Here is an 11,574-nt window from a genome sequence, read left to right as displayed (position 1 = left end):
GGCGTGGGGAAGACCAGCGTACGATCTGGCTGTTCTTATTTGCGCTTCAGTTCCAGGCTCTTCTTTTGTCTCTTTTTTTCTGATCAGGCGACCATCTCACTGCCGGCGCATCCCCTGGCTTCACTTGCGACCTGCGACGGTGCGCAATGCTTGGTACTTTATCAGCTCCCCGTTGCGGAAGGTTAGCCTGCCTGCCCCAGACTGAACGATAGAACACGCCCGGCTGTCCTTCCGCTTCTTGCGCGCCCGCAGAGTCTCGGCCCTTGCTGCCCTCACTCACATGACTGCTCTCCCCTACAATAGTCAATCGCTGCAGAAGACTAGAAGCCTCGCACCCACTAAATATACACCTGCTCCCCTGCCACTGGAGCTTCCACTCAGGTTCCAGAATGACAGTCCAGTTTCCGGAACGAGCAACAATCTCCAGGGCACCCAGCACCCTCGAACTGGCGACCGAACCCCTGGCCCTGTGCTGTCCACATTATTCTCCCCGAGTCCCGTCTCCGGTCACCTGGTACTGGAGTGGACTAGACTATCGAACGGGGCCCTGGGATCGTCTGTGCACCTGACAGTCTCTAATTTTCCCCCTTCCAGTCTCAGCAGTCTGACATTCTAGACTCCCAGCCCGGGTCTTCTGATTCACGGAGAAATTGGATGCCCTTGTCCCTTGCTTACATTGCTTCTTCCAAAATTCTTCCTTCAGATAGCCCTCGGCTCAGCCTTGGCGTCTCTCTGAGTTATCCCGAGTTCCCGGCCTCCAACTTGCAGTCGATCTATCAGGGATTGAGATTCGCTGTCAGACAGTCAGATGATAACCTTCACCCGCGTTTCGGATGTTGGGTGGCTCCCTCCGGACTCCGTTTCTGGTCACCCCGTTATCTACTGCAGATGTGCTCGGTAAACTGATGCAGTCATATGTATCCTTGATTCTAATACAGTAGCCGAGAGATGCCTGCTTTCCCTCCTACCAACATGCTATGTATGAGCTTGGATCGTTTCAATCCCTATCGAACAAACAAGATATAAGACAAGCAAAAGAAATGTAAAAATGTAAAAATGGGACATAGGAAAACGCTCAAACGACTATTCTGCAGATGGACTAGGCTCTGGGTGTTGTGCCCCGGGAGGCGGGCCCAGGTTTGCCGTCTGAAGAGCCTCGGGCAGCTTCAGAGGTGTTTTCGGCGGCATGACAAGCTTGTCAAGCTTTTCTCCTCTTATAACCTTCTCCATTTCCTCCTTCGTCAGCGTCTCATACTCAATCAGTGCCTTGGCCACCAGCTCCAATTCATGCTTCTTCTCCGTCAAGATCTGAGTAGCTCGTTGACGAGCTTCCTCAACCAACCGTCGAACCTCATTTTCGATTTCCTGCTTTGTTTCAGAGGACAACAGGTTGTAGTTTGTCGACAGGTCGACGTTTCCAAGTTTTTTGGAATAACCGAAACGCGTAACGAGGGTAAATGCGGTTTGTGTGGCATTTTGAATATCCTGAGAATGAATTAGCAGCAACTCCAGCGCTTCGGGGCCATCGGGGGCAAACTATACCGCTGAGATACCACTTGTGACTTCATCTTCACCATAAATGAGCTCTTCGGCCGCCCTACCACCCATTGACACGGCGATGTCGCTGAGATACTGAGTATAGTTCTTGGAAACCATGTCCATTTCCGGCAAGAAATGCGTCACACCTAGAGCCATTCCTCGAGGAACAATGGTGATCTTGTATAGAGGCATAGAAGACTTGGAGAAGTACGCAACTAGAGCATGTCCAGCCTCGTGGTAGGCGGTCAGGAGTTTGTCTTTGTCCTGGATGACTCTGCTACGAGCCTCTGCGCCCATCATAATCTTGTCCTTGGCGTAGTCGAAGTCCTTCGGCGTGACCCTGGTCTGCTTATTCCTGCTAGCATAGATGGCCGCCTGGTTGACCAAGTTTTCCAGATCGGCACCAGAGAATCCAGGTGTGCCACGGGCAATTACAGCGACATCGACATCGGTACCTATTTGGACGTTCTTCATGTGATGCGTCAAGATCTCCATCCGTCCCCGGACGTCGGGAAGATCAACAACGACCTTCCTGTCGAAGCGACCAGGACGAGTCAAGGCATTGTCAAGTAGTTGAGGATAGTTCGTGGCGGCCAGGATAATGACACCAGTAGATTGCGAAAACCCGTCAAGTTCGGTCAGAAGCTGATTCAGTGTCTGCTTAACATAGACGGCGTCTCTTTCGTTCCTCTTGGCACCAATAGCATCGAGCTCGTCAATGAAAATGATAGCGGGAGACTTTCCTCGTGCTTGGGCGAAAAGATCACGAACGCGCTTGGCACCAACGCCAACGTACACTTCATCAAACTCAGAGCCAGACATGTAAAAGAAAGGAACTCCAGCTTCTCCCGCGACGGCACGAGCGAGCAGAGTTTTTCCAGTACCGGGAGGTCCAACAAGCAAAACGCCCTTTGGTAGTTTACCACCAAGAGAAGAGAACCGTTCGGGGTTCGTCAAAAACTCGACTAGTTCCTGAAGCTCGTCCTTTGCTTCATTACACCCGTGGACGTCGCTGAAACGGACAGTTTGATGCTGTGGCTGAGCCTCGTTGTCTTTAGGACCTTTGATATTCTTCAAAACCCCTGTCGTTTCGATAGCGACAGAAATCAAGACCATAGCGATATAACCGAAGAAGGTGATGTAGACAAAAAACTTGACCCAGCGAAACACAGCGGTTCCTAGAGACTCCTCTACAACAACGTACAGAGGGGACTCTTTGGCACCGGTACCCGATTGCTTGGAAGAAACACCGATTTGTCCGCCATAATTCGAAGCCGCGACAGCCTGTCCGACAGCCTGCAGCTGATCTGGCCGAAAACCTTGAGTAGCATTTGCGGCCGATGTTGCAGCAGCCCCACCGACACGCTCCAGAGCTTTCATGTAGATAGATTCCGAAACGGCATTGCTAGTAAAATGCCCGCTTCTATACCGCTCAATGACAATAGCTGGCATGTTGGCTCGAAGAAGGGCTTGGTAGAACGCATTCTGAGCATTTGCGCTGTTCGGGTTGTTGTTCGCTGTCTTTTCCTTCTGTGCTAGCAGGCTATGAGACGGTCCTCCAAACAGAAAACGTTGCTGTTCTAATTTCGGTACATTGTCGAGGGGTGATGTTGGACGGGCACGACCAGGCGACAAGACGTGTGTTGAGTAGGTCCTGGCAGGCAAGGAGGGAGTATGACGGCCGGTCAACGACGATGTCCATGATGCGACACCTGGTAATTCCACATTTGTAAGTAAGCACTCTAGTCATGATACATAAGGAAATGAAGCTCTAACCGTTGGTCAAAGGTCGCGATAATTGATATAGAGGCGCCCCAGAAGCTCCAGTGGCGAGACCCGCGGAGTTCTGACCGATGCGATTCAAGGGAGTTTTCAGTAACCTCAACATCAGGGGCCGAGAATCCGACGCCGCGACCAAAGGATTCTGGTAAGTCCAGAGAGTGTTAGTTGTTCCATATGCGCAGACGTTGGCGACATGCCCTTACCGGCTTGAAGAGTTGAAAGGCCATGTTCGGAGTAAGCGGCGCTTGGCCGCGGTATCAGAGATTGGAGCCTCTCGGGATGAAGAGATTTAGTAGACAAATGGTAAGAAGGTAAGAATAAAATTTAACGCCCAGATGCTGCTCGCACCATCTCCAACTAGGCGCAGATGGTAAGGTGAAAAAGAGGTAACCTGCAAGTGTTGGATGGCTACTCGTCGGAGGCGGCGGCGAAAGCCAGTTGTTGAGATTGCCATTGTGGGGTAAATACCCCGCCGTAATGGCATCATCACGTGTTACGTATTTGATCTTTGTTCCTTCGTTGGCTTCTCTCTGTTCATGAAGCAGAGCAATTCTACGCTTTTGAAAACAATCGGGGCACTATAACGTGTCCATGTCGGACTCGAGACTCTATAGGCCTTGAGTCATCTCTACGGTTCTTCACCATTCTCGGCGCCCCGGTGCAGCTCTGTCTATAGCCACGCACATCGCTTGTACTCTGTCCAGGACTCCAGTAGGCATGACAGGATGCTCGTGGATGATCAATCTGTGTTCATTATCGGAGAACCGCCAGTGACTTGTCAACCGCAACTTATGACCTTTCCATGATCCTAGATATATAAGGTAGTTTTCTTCAGGTCTTATCGTGGTGGTGATTATATATCTTCAGGCCGTCAATCGAGCAAAGAAGCAGAAAACCCGCAAGCACTAGGTATGGCTGCGTTTTCATGAAGTTTTGTGACGATGTCCACCAGGACTATCTTTCTTGTGGGGGCGCCTACATTCTCGAGTTTACAATGGGATGAAGATGACTTGCTTAGCGAGTCTGTACCGCCTTTTCAAGACTCTCGCGCCCATGGTGAGACATCTCGGATGCTTCTAGAGACAAGCCCAGCAAAATGGAGACTCTTGTCAGGAATGGGTTTTCCAGAGAAGCATCAAACCAGAGAGTTGTCCGCATTGGCTGGAGGAGCTCGATTCTTTACGACTCGCGACCTTGCAACGGATCCCGGCATACAAGCACTCACTCACGACGACTCGGAACTGTCTCAGTTCTATGACCATTCCTTCATGGTTCATGAAACATCAGAGATCTCTGCATCAGGCGCTAATTTAGGAGATACCGCTCCAAACAGCGGCCCGTTAACTGAGAGCACAGATACTTCCATTGCAACCAACGACGAGGGAGAACCCTTGACCGCGAGACCGCATATCCAAGGTGGTGTCACGGACCTGCAAGATATACCTAGTGCAGTATACCTGGAGTCTATTGTGCCGCAAACTATGACAGTGAACCTCATCGTTGCTCTAATTGCTATTCGTCCTCCGCGTCGCATCGTGACCAGGCAATGGAAGAGGGAGTTAGACCTGGTTGAGGTTGTGGTAGGGGATGAGACGAGAACTGGGTTCGGGATTACTTTCTGGCTCCCGCCCATGGACGAAAAGACAGCCCCTCGCGGGTGCAGCAATGGAGCCGGACAGGAGCTTCGGAGGTCATTGATGCTACTTCGGCCACGAGATATTGTTCTGTTACGTACGGTGGGACTTAGCTGCTTCCGGGAACGGGTTTATGGGCAAAGTCTGCGGCAAGAGTTCACCAAGATTGACCTGCTGCACCGCCAGCAAATCGACGCAACTGACATAGGCGGGATTTATCAACTGCGGGACATTCTGAACTACGCGGCCAAGCACGATGATCTGCCGCTGGTGAAGGTGCGGAAGGTACACGAGTGGATCAGACGATTTGTTCCGGATCCAGCAGGCGGTGGTAATAATAACACTGGGAGGAAGGCAGTGACTCTTCCCCCTGATACACAAGATGCGACGTTATGATTAGGAACAGGATTGTGTCGACCTTGTTGTGGAATTTGGTTATGAGGGTCGGTGAATGCTACTGTCGCTCTGGGGAATGATAGTCGACGACGAAATTGGAATGAATTCTACTCCTCTATCGCGGCTCTCGGTGGTCTCCCAAGTCTCAACATCCGACTTGATCACGTTTGGAACTTTATTCACCGGCCCCTTGATTAGACCCGAATGGTCTTTCTTTGTTCCGGGAGTTGCATGATTTTCCTGTTGACATGGTCACGAGCTACAGCTGTCTCGGATGCCGTTGGACATCCGGTGCATGAACATGAGCCGTCATTGGACAGCCCCTGCTAAATCTGAAGCGTGGAATGACTGTCATTGCTGTCACCTCAGTCGTGAATATGCTGTCAGAGTGGATGTTCGAGAATATAATTGGCATCGTGAGATTAAATCATTGAAATCCAGGGGCACCCCACGTAGACTGGAGCACCTGATCGCGTATGACTCGTGTACTGTAAGATAAATCCAGCCAATAATGTCTGCACTTTCTGCCCCTGTGGCGTCTGTCCGCAAGCAGAAGGTCGCAGTCCCGCCCCTGGTGATACTTTACATTACGCTCCCAGTTTCTTCGACTCTCAAGGCTCAACGTGTTCTCCTGGCTCTTAATAGTTATCGGCGGCCGTTCATCTTCTGTCTCTTCTCTGGGCTTATACCTCGACTATCCCAGCGGTCGATCCTCAATTGATTGAGCGTTCCTCGAAGCGGTCCATCTGCATTGAATCGCTTGAGCAGCCGTTTCCTCCTTATTGCATTCCCCGCCCGCATTGCAACTCCGTCCCCGTCACTCGTTGACCCTCGAAATAATCTCTCTAAACCGCAGCAATGAAGGGTATATATACATGGGCATACTACGGGAAGAGGAGATAATAGCTGACCTCTGTCCACAGCTCTCATTCTCGTCGGTGGTTTCGGTACCCGCTTGCGGCCTCTTGTGAGAACCCCCGTCCCGATGATCTTAAACGCTCAATGTCAGAAGTCAATATATGCTAATTATTCTCTTTTCAATAGACCCTCACACTTCCCAAGCCCCTGGTGGAGTTTGGCAACCGTCCTATGATCTTGCACCAAGTCGAAAGCTTAGCTGCTGCCGGTGTCACCGATATTGTCCTAGCTGTCAACTACCGCCCAGATGTCATGGTTTCCGCCCTCAAGAAGGTAATTGATCGAGCGCAGTAAACGAAGATGTACGGCTGCTTACTTTGTGATGGTGGAATAGTACGAAGAGCAATACAATGTCAAGATCGAGTTCTCCGTTGAGACCGAACCCCTTGGCACCGCTGGTCCCCTGAAACTCGCAGAGGATATTCTCGGCAAAGACGACTCTCCATTCTTTGTCTTGAACTCCGACGTCATTTGCGACTATCCGTTCCAGGAACTCGCCGAATTTCACAAGCGCCATGGTGACGAGGGAACTATTGTGGTCACGAAGGTGGATGAGCCTTCTAAGTACGGTGTTGTCGTTCACAAGCCCAACCACCCTTCGCGCATCGACCGGTTTGTCGAGAAGCCCGTCGAGTTCGTCGGTAACCGCATCAACGCCGGTATGTATATTTTGAACCCCAGCGTGCTGAAGCGCATCGAGCTGCGCCCCACCTCCATCGAACAAGAGACATTCCCCGCCATCGTCCGGGACGGCCAACTCCACTCATTTGACTTGGAGGGGTTCTGGATGGACGTTGGTCAGCCTAAGGATTTCCTCACCGGAACCTGCCTCTACCTCACGTCTCTCACGAAGCGCAACTCGAAGCTCCTCGCCCCCAGCTCGGAGCCTTATGTATACGGTGGAAACGTCATGGTCGACCCGTCGGCAAAGATTGGAAAGAACTGCCGCATCGGCCCCAACGTTGTCATCGGTCCGAACGTCGTTATTGGTGATGGTGTCCGTCTGCAGCGTTGTGTTTTGATGGAGAACAGCAAGGCGAAGGATCATTGCTGGATCAAGTCGACAATTGTCGGCTGGAACAGCTCCGTTGGTCGATGGGCTCGTTTGGAGAACGTGACTGTTCTTGGTGACGATGTGACGATCGCCGACGAGGTCTATGTCAACGGCGGATCAATCCTGCCGCATAAGAGTATCAAGCAGAACGTTGATGGTAGGTCTCCCCACCGCATCACAATTGAGGCTCTTTTCCAGGTACTGACACATATCTAGTCCCTGCAATTATCATGTAAACGCCATTTTCGATTCCTTAACCTCTCTCTCCCCGCCTATTTTCTCCCATAGCCCTCGAAAACATTCAATTGCATAGAACAGGAGTCGATTTGCGCCGATTTCAAGCGTTCTACTCCCCCCGATTGACGCCTGCCTCACTCACCCACATAACTTCCAACCTTCGCCCGGCGCCTGCTTCCACATCATATCCGATAAACAAACACCTTTACGGTGGGGCCATTCAGATCCCTGCTTGAAACCGAGCTCTTTAATTTACAGCCTTAGTAATCGATTTCTTGATCATATCCACCATCCTTGGACTTCGTCAAACTTTCTCATCACATTATATATTTATATTCATTGAACCTTGGCCCCGTCTGTTTTTTCCCATCTCGCGGTTCCTACCTATACATACTACATAATCTGTTTGCTTGTTCTGTTTGTTTCCTCCTTCACCTCGCCTTGTCGTCTGTTCCTATCAATACCCGGAGGACTCGGGGGTTGCTATTCACCTTTTTTTATCGGTTAGCGGTTTAGCTTCGGTCCTGGTTTCGGTCTGGTCTCTGACTCGGAAGAGTACGATATGACTTGAGGAGCGAACGAGACTAGGTACCCTAGGTACTGGACTATTTACTGGTTTTAATGATGTACGTGGATGAGGAATGTATATATGGAAGTCAGCTGGAATTCGAAGGGATGACAAGAACGAATATGATCTGAGGCGGGTCTTTAATTATGCGTTGATTAGTGTAGTTTTGTATATGGTCCTAGTACTAGTAGTGTACATGATGATGTTCTTCCTTCCCTCCTTAGCGTTATTATGATTTGTGTAATGGGAAAGTGCCAAAAGAAAGAAGGACCGAAATGTAAGTATAAAATTATAAAGGCCCCGAAGGCCCAAGGGAGAGGAGTTCTGCAGATCAGAGCAGACCAAAGCAATTCAGGAGATCTGCTTGTTCACTCCTTCACACCAACATTTTCCTCCTCACAGTCAAGAATCTCATCCCACTCTTTCCTCATCTCCTCCATCTGCGCCCAACACCGTCGCCCCAACTCCTCAAACCGCTCTTTCGCCCCAGGGGTAAGATCCGTAGCCCCGCGTTTTCTGCGCCTCCGTCGGTCCTCGTCTAGGACAGCGGGCCCAACAACGCCTCCATGGCCCCAGCCGTGGGTTTCCGTAGAGGCCGGGGAGACTGCGCCGGTTCGGGTTGCCGAAGAGCCCCATTTGACCTTGCCGCCGCCGTGAGCTGCGTAGGGGGCTTCGGCGGCGTCGAGGGCGGATTGTGGAGAGAGGGCTACCCAGACGGGGGCGCAGGCGCCGAGGTAGGTGGATAGTGTGTGCCAGGGGGAACCGAGCATGCGGGCTAGCCAGGTTGCGGCGAGCATGGCGTAGATGAGGATCGTGGGGAGGGGGACGATGCTCGAGCTGCAGATTCCGGGGTGGGAGAGGTATGTGATAGGGGGTTGGGAGGTGGTTGTTTGATTATCGTCGCTGGTGCCGAAAGGAATGGAGTAGAAGCTCTTCACCCAGGGGGCGGTCCTGGGGAGATTTGAGGTGAGGGAAAGGATATCCGTGAGACCTTTTGAAGATTCGTAGGGGATCAGAGACCGAAGGCCCTGTATATCTTCGACATCAAAAGCTTTGATAGTAGCCTCGATACTCGAAACCCATATCACGCGACCAGGCCCATTAGGAGACCCGGACCGGTGGAGGAGGGGCATCACATTGTGCGCGAGCATGTAATGGCCAAAGACATTGGCGCAGAAGACGGTTCCGAGACGAGGTTCTTTATCTGTAACGGAGGTTGTTTGATTGTCTGTTATGAGGCCCGCCGGCGCGATCTTATATGTCGGCCAGGATACCGCATGGACAAGGTCTGTGAGGACGGACCAAATAGCCAGCGGCCAGTTAAGGCCTGTCCAGCCCCCTATACCCGCATTGAGGATGATCGCGTCGAGTTTTGGGAAGGACTTGTTTAAGCGGCGCGACAGCGCGCGGACGGAGAGAAGGTTGCATAAGTCGGCATTCTCAGGGATGAAGGTCACTCGAGCGGCGGCAGAGGGATCTCGAACGGAGATGCGGAGGTGGGATTGGAGACTGCGGAGGGTGTCGTTGCCCTTTCTGGTACTCCGGGTCGTGAATATGACAGTCAATGGCCGATTGTCGTTCTGACGAGAGGCCAGGAATTCATCAGCCAGACGGCAACATATGGAGTATCCTAGCCCGCTGCAATAAAGAAACAGGCACAAGGGGTAACAGTCAGGAAACAATGACCCGTAAAACAGAAGAATTGAGGGAGTAAACAACAAGACGACACTTGACTATACCTGTTGGCACCTGTGACTAGCACAAAGACCCCGTCTTCGACGTCTGCAACCCCACTCGTGGGCATGATGGTAATTGTTCTTGGAGTTGGGAGGTATGATCCTAAAATTTCACGGCGGAATCTCGGAGGTTGATTGGCACAGCCCCGATCTGGCCGATGATGTAAGCGACATGCCGCAGGCTCAGTATGCATGTGATTTACCTCCTCTCTGTAGTTTGTACGGAGTTGACTACCAAGGACCAAGAGCGCTTTTGTCTATATTCCAGGACATAAAGCTCCATACCGTTCTGTCTGTTTATTCTCATCTTGAAGCAAATCAGAACCTAGGTGATTTGGCTCTCTCATAGGACCTAGAGGCATACTAAAAGCTAGTGCGTCGAGTCAGAACGGCCCCCTCATCACGACCACCATGACCATCCCGCGTCATTATTATTATCATTTGGCGATTGATCTCGAGACTTGATGTCAGCCACAGGCCAGGAAAGAGATAAAGTCGGTATTAAGTCGCACTAGTCGATCAACCCCACATTGGAATATCTGGGGTATGATATAGACCAGGATGTTCACGTCAAGGGATGCAATCAGAAGGGGAAGCTCGTTGATTGCCTCGTATTCGAGCTGTCTAGACTTTGAACCGACCAGGGTCCAGTTACCAGAGTGAATAAGCGAGTCCGTGGAACTCCTCGTACTCGTCATCGAAGCGAGGAAAACGTAATAGATAATTGCTCGAGGAGTTCCAACTCCCCTGGCTGTTGGGTCATCTGGTGCGGGTATTGTGGCTTGGTCACTTAAATTAGTAAATGCTAGGTATCTCCCAGTTATGGCGCCGGAGACTGGGGTACCTTAGAGAGTCGATTTTTGATTAGGTAGATAGATTAGTAGAAACGCAATTTGACTCGGATCCGGATGTTCCATGGATAATAGTTGGATACTAAGAAGGCGGAGACCTCGAGGTTGGCTGCGCTTCTATTGGCCATGCAAGAGATAACAGATGGCTGACAAGGCTACGATCCCTGTCAACGTAGATTGCACATCTCCATGTGGTCTCGCATCAAGAGTTGGACCTGGCTTTCCCGCACACCTTCGCGCCGGGAGGCGGCCGGAAGCATGCTGGCTAGCTTTAGCTTGTGAGATTGGAGTTAATATAGTAAGAAATTCCTGAGGTAATGCGTCGGTGAGTTGACAAAATAAGTGCAATGCGCCGTAGCAAGCACTCGAAAAGGGAAGGCTTAGTATAGTAAGTAAGCTGGTAACAATCAATACGTATTGCCCGGCTCTGAAAACGTGACCGTGATATTCGTGATTAATCCAGAATCCAGGTTCATTGAAGGTTTGAGAATCGAAGAAAAGGTCCTTTGAAGTTTGAATCCTCCGCGTGGTCCGTGAAGAGAGGAGACGACGTGGGTACGTGATCCACAGCGGACCGACCCTTAACTATTCATGGCCTAAGTCAGAGGATATCTGCGCTCAATCTGGGATATCATCTGCACACCGAATTTTTGAAGGATGAGACTGCTTTTTTTTTTTTTTTTTTTTTTTTTTTTTGTTCCATTTTGCTTCGTCCCGTTTCCTTTCAATGTTGAAGGAGTGGACCTGGGAGAGAATCCTGCCCATCGCATCCTCCTGAATACGTTGTTCTATGTGAAGGATCCTGGCAGTGTCTTTCGGCCGGTTCAATCGAGCAGTATTCCAGGACTGGATAATTGCT

The 11,574-nt window shown here is 50.9% G+C and overlaps 4 protein-coding genes across 4 annotated transcripts; 2 read left to right on the top strand and 2 right to left on the bottom strand.

Annotated features, from left to right (window-relative positions):
- Positions 1 to 804: 804 nt before the first annotated feature.
- BDV17DRAFT_279868 (i-AAA protease YME1) lies at positions 805 to 3,427 on the bottom strand (the record flags this gene model as incomplete). The annotated part of the gene is made up of 4 exons (XM_073759785.1): positions 805 to 863; positions 1,101 to 1,485; positions 1,543 to 3,281; positions 3,376 to 3,427. The coding sequence occupies 4 exons, from the start codon at positions 3,425 to 3,427 to the stop codon at positions 805 to 807; spliced, it is 2,235 nt and encodes a 744-aa protein (XP_073619059.1).
- A 452-nt stretch (positions 3,428 to 3,879) lies between these two features.
- BDV17DRAFT_255194 (uncharacterized protein) lies at positions 3,880 to 5,847 on the top strand. The gene has a single exon (XM_073756899.1). It carries the CDS (start codon positions 4,263 to 4,265, stop codon positions 5,349 to 5,351), a length of 1,089 nt encoding a protein of 362 aa, XP_073619058.1. The 5' UTR covers positions 3,880 to 4,262; the 3' UTR covers positions 5,352 to 5,847.
- A 20-nt stretch (positions 5,848 to 5,867) lies between these two features.
- On the top strand, positions 5,868 to 8,261 carry BDV17DRAFT_255190 (mannose-1-phosphate guanyltransferase). The gene is made up of 5 exons (XM_073756898.1): positions 5,868 to 6,216; positions 6,275 to 6,318; positions 6,396 to 6,542; positions 6,604 to 7,480; positions 7,540 to 8,261. Exons 1-5 carry the CDS (start codon positions 6,210 to 6,212, stop codon positions 7,557 to 7,559), a joined length of 1,095 nt encoding a protein of 364 aa, XP_073619057.1. The 5' UTR covers positions 5,868 to 6,209; the 3' UTR covers positions 7,560 to 8,261.
- On the bottom strand, positions 8,018 to 10,157 carry BDV17DRAFT_217196 (3-keto-steroid reductase). Its single transcript, XM_073755525.1, has 3 exons — positions 10,068 to 10,157; positions 9,868 to 10,015; positions 8,018 to 9,766 (listed from the first exon to the last, which is right to left on the bottom strand). Exons 2-3 carry the CDS (start codon positions 9,930 to 9,932, stop codon positions 8,497 to 8,499), a joined length of 1,335 nt encoding a protein of 444 aa, XP_073619056.1. The 5' UTR covers positions 9,933 to 10,015; positions 10,068 to 10,157; the 3' UTR covers positions 8,018 to 8,496.
- Positions 10,158 to 11,574: the final 1,417 nt, after the last annotated feature.

The sequence above is a fragment of the Aspergillus undulatus genome (assembly GCF_047715775.1).
Source record: "Aspergillus undulatus strain CBS 261.88 unplaced genomic scaffold BDV17scaffold_7, whole genome shotgun sequence".
Lineage (NCBI taxonomy): Eukaryota > Fungi > Ascomycota > Eurotiomycetes > Eurotiales > Aspergillaceae > Aspergillus > Aspergillus undulatus.
The sequence above is the reverse complement of the archived record's forward strand: the minus strand, read 5'-3'. Positions and strand labels throughout refer to the sequence as shown.